This window comes from Salvelinus sp. IW2-2015, unplaced genomic scaffold, assembly GCF_002910315.2.
Source record: "Salvelinus sp. IW2-2015 unplaced genomic scaffold, ASM291031v2 Un_scaffold4087, whole genome shotgun sequence".
NCBI lineage: Eukaryota > Metazoa > Chordata > Actinopteri > Salmoniformes > Salmonidae > Salvelinus > Salvelinus sp. IW2-2015.
The window spans coordinates 86,391-94,786 of NW_019945359.1; the positions used below are offsets into that span (position 1 = coordinate 86,391).

An 8,396-nucleotide genomic window follows, 5' to 3' on the forward strand; every position below is an offset into this window, starting at 1 on the left:
CAGTGTTGTGGTTCGTTGGTTAGATAAACACAATCATTCCTGTTCTCCCTTTCCTTGTCTGTTCCTCTGACAGGGCCCTCCTGAATCATATCAGAAATCTATTATATGCAATTAGATTTATAGAATATGGTCCTTGTAGCTCAGTTGGTAGAGCATGGCAACCTGCAACGTGATGGGTTTTTGTTCCCTGGACACCGCATGACGGTAAAATAAGCAAATAGTAACTAACTGAGTCGTTTGGATGACAGGCATACTGCTAAATGGCATTAATTTATGGACAGCAGACTCACAACAGACTACACAGTAGTACAGCAGGCTATGGTTATGTTCTTGATGACTCCTGATCAGATAAAGCTACTAACTAGTACTTGTCAACAGAGGAGGCTGGTGGGAGTCGAATATAGGAGGATGGCTGTGAATTCAATGGAACAGTATCTTCATTTCATTCATATTATGCAGCAAAATTAATAAGGACATCAGGATGGAGGCTGCAGTAATGTGAGATGCCAGTAGGTGGAGTCAGTCCTAGACACTGCGTATAGTTGAGATGCCAGTAGGGAGACACTCTAGTCTAAGAAACACTGGAACCTTCCGTATCCTTTGATGCAGCTGAATGAGGAGTGTAAATTGATGTGTTTTGTAAGAATGCAATGAATGACATCATGGAACTGACACACTGTAATGGAACTGTCAACAGGCTCGTTGTTACGTGAAAGAGAGGAACAAGGCGCAGCGTGATATAAATACATTCTTCTCTAAAATTAGAAGAAGAACAAACGAAACTATACAAACAAACAGCCATACAATATAACGTGAGCTATAATAACAACAAGTGCAGACCAGAGCAACTTAGAATAGAAAAATCACCCACAAACCTACTAATGAATATGGTGCCTAAATATGGCTCCAATCAGAGACAACATAGACAGCTGTCTCCTAATTGAAGAACCAATCTAGCAACCAAAGACTTACATAAACACCTACATGAACACAAACCCGCCATGAATTACAAACCCCCTAAGACATAACAAACACTAGACGAGACGAAAACACACAAACATCCTGTCACACCCATGACCTAACTAAAAATAATAAAGAAACAAAGATACTAAGGCCGGGGGGCCGCTGACAGACTTTGACCTGTTCATGTAGAACTCAGAGGGACAAGGCAACACATTCTAAGATTTTAATAAACATTCCATATAGAATAGTCAACATATTGTTAACATGGTTCTGTATTTAAATAAAGTGGAATGGGGGACATTTTGTCCATTATAGAAATGTAGGACCATTTTAATACAGTAACCTCCCTTCTATGTGCTGTCTGGTCGTCATGCATGTTAATGTCTTAAAGAGGAAAGGAAGTTCTGATCAGCTACTTGTTTCTGACTACTTTAAATATGTATCAACCACAGAACTGACACTTACTACGTTCCACTCACTACAGTCAGTTGACTCACTGTACAAGACCTTCCCCTTCAGCTGTAAGTATCTTGATATCTTGAAATATGTTTTGGTTATTGTTTTAGCTATAAGTTTATACTTGAAGGTAATGTATATTTTACTTCTTGTTATGTTTTGAGCTGTGTTTTGGTTGTTACTCAGGGCCAGTATTCATAAAGTGTCTCAGTGTAGGAGTGTTGATCTACATATGATGAGATGATTAACCAGGGTAAAAAAGACATGCAGACAAAGTCTAGTAGAATGCCTGCACTGGTGTGTGTGTGTGTGTGTGTGTGTGTGTGTGTGTGTGTGTGGTGTGTGTGTGTGTGTGTGTGTGTGTGTGTGTGTGTGTGTGTGTGTGTGTGTGTGTGGTGTGTGTGTGTGTTTGTGGGTGTTGTGTGTGTGAGAGAGTCACTGCTGTTATCCCAAGTTGGTTAGAGTATCATTGAACCTGGTGGTCAGTCTTTAGGCTGCTGTACAGCTTGAGGACGTAGAGGATTGAACATTTATCCTCCTATATTTGGGGTTCTGAGAATAAACCAGCTTCAGAACAATCAATGTAGAAATATGTGTTTACAGTTCTACACATCTGTTAAATAAGTTGTTGTTGTTGTTGTGTTGATGACTATTTATATATAGGAAATTTTTTTGCATATAACATAACATCTTAAATAGACAGAGGTAGACAGACATGCAACACGTCACACACATTACATACATAGTGCAATGACTTACAGACAGACAGTATTCACATAGACAACCATATAGCACAATACACACAACAAACAATATGAGCCTGGTTCATTTTCAGTAATGAGGCCCTGTACCCCATTTACAGTTTCTACTTCAATGTATCAGGTGGAGTTATTCACCAGCTATAGAGTGAGTTGTTGTTTATGTTTCTAAGACTGCAGGGTGGGAGATGCAACAATGGCCTTGAGAACAGCAGGAAGTGTGTTGGTGGTCTTTCTCTGGTCTGTAACAGGTATGGTCTCATTCATAACTTATATGTTTGTCAATCTACAGACATTTGTAAATTAAAATTACATTTGTGTTTTATTATTCTGTTGTGTTCTGTTAGGCGTCTCCACTTCACTTCAGTAGTTATTTTCACACCTCACTTACCTAACTGAATGATGCTTATGTGTTTTCCAATCACCTCAACTCAGCAACTATGGCAACAAAGTACAGACAAAGCTTTACTGTTAGTGTGAGCCAATTGGCATTGGCTTAATGTAATATCCTTGTGTTCCGTGACTGTTCAGTGGTACTGGGCAGAATGGTCTGGAGTGCTTACATACACCTCAGAGTATCTGTACCTTGAAGGGGTCAAACAGTGGAGTGCACCTGCTCTTACACATATCCCAGTGGTCATCATCAACAAACCTTCTGGTTCACTAAAATGAGATGGTGTAGAACCTAAGATATAGGCCAGGACCAGAGTATACAGGTGCCTGGAGTATCATGGGAAATAGAAGAAAGACTGTACCTGAGAATACAGACCTGAGAGAGAGAGACTCAGCTACTACAAGTTCAGATTTACAACAGATCAGACAAGGGAGATATTATGGAGATCCTGGAGTCACTCTGTCTGTAACAGGTACAGTTACATGCTTTATACTGCTAGTCTGTTCAATTAATATCTACTGTCCATTTAGGTCTAGAAATTGGATTTGTATATATGAAACAGATTTAAGAATGAAATGAGTTTGAGAATGTCTTGCATCATGTGATTAAACTAGAGAACAGGTGATTCAGGGTTTTAATGTTTTTATCTACTACAGCTCTGCAGGTGAAGGTGACTCCTATCAATCGGTCAGAGAGGAAGACACTGACCTGTAAACCACCAGCTGTCCTCTGACTGGTAACCCCCACCTACACTGGTAACAAGAATGGACAGATAGTAATGTGAAGACTTCCACTATTCAGTCCTCCCTAATGCTGGACAGTTACTCCTGTGCTGTAAACGGCCATGAGGATCTCCACTCTCCTGCAGTGTGTGAGTGTGAATGTAAGTATTCTACTCAGCAAGTATCATGATTCAGGCAAAAAGAGACTGTCTTACTTTATCATCCTTTTAGAAGCAAAAATATATTTGTTTATAATTGTTATTATTATCTGACAAATTGGTTTTGGTCTTTTACATCAATAAACGAAAGAACACCTCAGTGTCAGTCAGTCCTTGGTGAAATAGTGGAGGACAGTTGTGACTCTGACCTGCAGCGCAGTGATGCAACCACCTGTGCAGAGTTACCTGGTGGTACAAGAAGATGGAGGTGACAATCAGAGTACGACAGGACCACAGCATGTTTCAGTCAATCCAGTCATCTGCACACTGGAGAGTAACTACTGTGAGTCAGAATGAGATGGGGAACAGACAGGTACTAGGGACCATAAACATGTGATGGAGTGTGAGTAAAGTGTGCTCAGTGGTTTGAATCGTAAGGTAGCAAACAATTGTAATTAATGAAGTAGTCCTTAAGCATAAACACTCAAATTTGTATGTTAAGTTTTTGTGTCAACAGTTTTAGATAGTTCTCTGACTAACAGATAATTCGTCATAAATATGCTACTGTCCTAAGTCCGTCGGACAAGATTTCGTTTCCAGATGGCCCCGGAAATCCTCAGTGTCAGTCAGTCCTCTGGTTGAAATAGTGGAGGGCAGTTCAGTGACTTGACCTGCAATGCGTGAGTGCCAACACCACTGTGGAACAAATACACCTGTAAGCAAAGAAGAATGGAGCCTTCACTGACAGGATCTTGAAAAGACATACAATTTCACGACCATTCAGCTCTGAGGACGTGGAGGAATACTACTGGTGAGGCTGAGAATAAATATGGAGTCTCAACTCTTCTTCTGTGTCTGTGGAGTTCAAGTGTTAAGTAACACCTAACCACTTCATCTTTTAATCAGAGGATCCATTTAACTCTAGTCTAGAACACTGCAGTAATGTTGAGATGCCAGTAGGGAGAACTCTAGTCTAGAACACTGCAGTAATGTTGAGATGCCAGTAGGGAGACCTCTAGTCTAGAACACTGCAGTAATGTTGAGATGCCAGTAGGTAGAGCTCTAGTCTAGAACACTGGAAACTTCAGTACCACTTTGATGCAGCTGATGAGTAGTGTGAATTGAATGTGATTGTAGAATAGAATGAATGACATCATGGAACTGACCAAATGTAAATGGAACTTTGACCTGTTCCATGTAGAACTCAGAGGGACAAGGCAACACATTCTAAGATTTTATAAACATTCCATATAGAATAGTCAACATATTGTTAACATGGTTCTGTATTTAAATAAAAGTGGAAATGGGGGACATTTTGTCCATTATAGAAATGTAGGAACCATTTTAATACAGTAACCTCCCTTTTCTGACATGCTGTTCTGGTCGTCATGCATGTTAATGTCTTAAAAGAGGAAAGAAAGGACAGTTCTGCATCAGCTACTTGTATTCTGACTACTTTAAATATGTATCAACCACAGAACTGACACTTACTAGCAGTTCCCACTCACTACCAGTCAGTTGACTCACTGTACAAGACCTCTCCCCTTCAGTCTGTAAGTATTCTTGATATCTTGAAATATAGTTTCTGGTTATTTGTTTTTAGTCATAAGTGATATACTTGAAGGTAATGTATAATTTTACTTCTTGTTATGTTTTGAGCTGTGTTTTGGTTGTTACATCAGGGCCAGTATTCATAAAGTGTCTCAGTGTAGGAGTGTTGATCTACATACTGATGAGATGATTAACCAGGGTAAAAAAGACATGCAGACAAACGTGTGAATGCCTGCTCAGTGTGTGTGTGTGTGTGTGTGTGTGTTTGTGTGTGTGTGTGTGTGTGTGTGTGAGAGAGAGAGTCACTGGCTGTTTATCCTCACAAGCTTGGTGATAGGAGTTATCATTGAACCTGGTGGTCAGTCTTTAGGCTGCTGTACAGCTTGACGGACCGTAGAGGATTGAACATTTATCCTCCTATATTTGGGGTTCTGAGAATAAAACAGCTTCAGAACAATCAATGTAGAAATATGTGTTTACAGTTCTACACATCTGTTCAATAAGTGAATGTTGTTGTTGTTGTTTATAATGATGATGACTATTATATATATTAGGAAATTATTTTTGCATTATAACATAACATCTTAAATAGACAGACGTAGACAGACATGCAACACGTCACACACATTACATACATAGTGCAGTAGACTTACAGACAGACAGTATTCACATAGACAACCATATAGCACAATACAACACAACACAACACAATATGAGCCTGGTTCATTTTCAGTAATGAGGCCCTGTACCCCATTTACAGTTTCTACTTCAATGTATCAGGTGGAGTTATTCACCAGCTATAGAGTGAGTTGTTGTTTATGTTTCTAAGACTGCAGGGTGGGAGATGCAACAATGGCCTTGAGAACAGCAGGAAGTGTGTTGGTGGTCTTTCTCTGGTCTGTANTTGAGAACAGCAGGAAGTGTGTTGGTGGTCTTTCTCTGGTCTGTAACAGGTATGGTCTCATTCATAACTTATATGTTTGTCAATCTACAGACATTTGTAAAATATTAAAATTACATTTGTGTTTTATTATTCTGTTGTGTTCTGTTAGGCGTCTCCAGTTCACTTCAGTAGTTATCTTTCACACCTCACTTACCTAACTGAATGATGCTTATGTGTTTTCCAATCACCCTAAACTCAGCAACTATGGCAACAAAGTACAGACAAAGCCTTTACTGTTAGTGTGAGCCAATTGGCATTGGCTTAATGTAATATCCTTGTGTTCCGTGACTGTTCAGTGGTACTGGGCCAGAATGGCTGGAGTGTGACTTACACCACTCAGAGTATCTGTACCTTGAAGGGGTCAACAGTGGAGCTGACCTGCTCTTACACATATCCCAGTGGTCATAACGTCACATCAACCTTCTGGTTCACTAAAATGAAGACTGGTGTAGAACCTAAAGATATAGGCCAGGACCCAGAGTATACAGGTCGTCTGGAGTATCATGGGGATAAGAAGAAAGACTGTACCCTGAGAATTACAGACCTGAGAGAGAGAGACTCAGCTACGTACAAGTTCAGATTTACAACAGATCAGACCAGAGGGAGATATTATGGAGATCCTGGAGTCACTCTGTCTGTAACAGGTACAGTTACATGCTTTATACTGCTAGTCTGTTCAATTAATATCTACTGTCCATTTAGGTCTAGAAATTGGATTTGTATATATGAAACAGATTTAAGAATGAAATGAGTTTGAGAATGTCTTGCATCATGTGATTAAACTAGAGAACAGGTGATTCAGGGTTTTAATGTTTTTATCTACTACAGCTCTGCAGGTGAAGGTGACTCCTATCAATCGGTCAGAGAGGAAGACACTGACCTGTAGAACCACCAGCTGTCCTCTGACTGGTAACCCCACCTACACCTGGTACAAGAATGGACAGATAGTAACTGAGAAGACTTCCACCTATTCAGTCCTCCCTAATGCTGTAGACAGTTACTCCTGTGCTGTAAACGGCCATGAGGATCTCCACTCTCCTGCAGTGTGTGAGTGTGAATGTAATACATTATACTGTGTGTTGGTTTCACTTTGTCATTTGAGAACTTTGAGCATTTCTAGAAAGAACTGAGAATATAATCCAGTTGTCCTCTTGTTATGTCACTGTGTTTCAGGTGTCGATGGTCAGAGATGCAGCAGAGTGACTTACACCAAGAGGAGAATCTGTGTCTTGAAGGGGTCAACAGTGGACATATCCTGTACTTATGTTGGTTATTATTCCACCACATCAACATTCTGGTTTAGAAGTGATAAGTCGACCCCTGAAGACCTAACCACAGACCCAGGGTATGCAGGTCGTGTGGAGTACACTGGAACATACAAAGGTCCCTTCACCCTGAGAATCACAGATCTGAGAGAGGAGGACTCAGCTGAGTATCGCTTCACTTTTAAAATACACAATTTTGAATGGGATCATAGTTTCCCAGGAACAACTCTGTCTGTCACAGGTAATACTACACAGTATGATACAACTGTACATCATATTGAATAACAGGAGAAAATAAATTAACCATCCTTTTAACACAGAGGTGTTTGTGGTTTTATACATATTGTTTCAGGTCTGCAGGTGAAGGTGACTCCTGCTGCAGAGGGACAGAAGACACTGACCTGTAGCACCACCTGTACTCTGACTGGTAACCCCACCTACATCTGGTACAAGAATGGACAGGTTGTAACTGAGAAGACGTCCCTCTATTCAGTCCTCCCTAATGCTGTAGACAGCTACTACTGTGCTGTAAAAGGACATGAGGATCTCCACTCTCCTGCAGTGTGTGAGTACAGTACAATAGTACAGTATTCTACTCAGCAAGTATCATGTATTCAGGCAAAAGAGATATGTCTTACTTTATCAATAATTTTAGAACAAAAATATATTTTTTACTAATTGTTAATATTACTTTGATAAAATGTTTGGTATTTTACATCAGATAAACCAAAGAACACCTCAGTGTCAGTCAGTCCCTCTGGTGAAATAGTGGAGGGCAGTTCAGTGACTCTGACCTGCAGCAGTGATGCCAACCCACCTGTGGACAAATACACCTGGTACTTTCAAAATGAGACTTTTCAAAATGGATTTGGACAGATCTACAACATAAGTAAGTTCAAGTCTAAGGACAKTGGACATTACCACTGTGAGGCCTGGAATGGAAGAGGATCTAGGAACTCTACAGCTCTGATGATTATTTTACCAGGTGAAGATTCATCTTATATAGTTCAATACAAAACTACGTTTCAAACTAATATTAATAATTATACTTTGGCTTATCATACTTTGTGTTATAATTATATATACGTTGAGATTAGTACAATATTTGTTATCTGATCTATTGTCCTAGACTACATTTATGTTACATTTATAAAATGCCAGTACTCATATCATCCATATTTTATTA

At 39.8% G+C, this 8,396-nt stretch overlaps 1 protein-coding gene and 1 long non-coding RNA gene across 2 annotated transcripts in view; both read left to right on the forward strand.

Moving 5' to 3' along the window:
- LOC112076854 (uncharacterized) overlaps nt 1–5,905 on the forward strand; it is an 8,100-nt gene extending 2,195 nt beyond the window's left edge. Inside the window, exons 2-3 of the long non-coding RNA XR_002895274.2 lie at nt 4,930–5,004; nt 5,832–5,905. This is a non-coding gene — a long non-coding RNA (uncharacterized lncRNA). The remainder of the gene's footprint in view (nt 1–4,929; nt 5,005–5,831) is intronic.
- LOC112076851 (B-cell receptor CD22-like) overlaps nt 1–8,396 on the forward strand; it is a 39,342-nt gene that overhangs the window by 29,621 nt on the left and 1,325 nt on the right. The window contains exons 4-6 of the mRNA XM_070441478.1: nt 7,119–7,451; nt 7,563–7,775; nt 7,932–8,215. Coding sequence (XP_070297579.1) covers nt 7,119–7,451; nt 7,563–7,775; nt 7,932–8,215 — 830 coding nt within the window. The remainder of the gene's footprint in view (nt 1–7,118; nt 7,452–7,562; nt 7,776–7,931; nt 8,216–8,396) is intronic.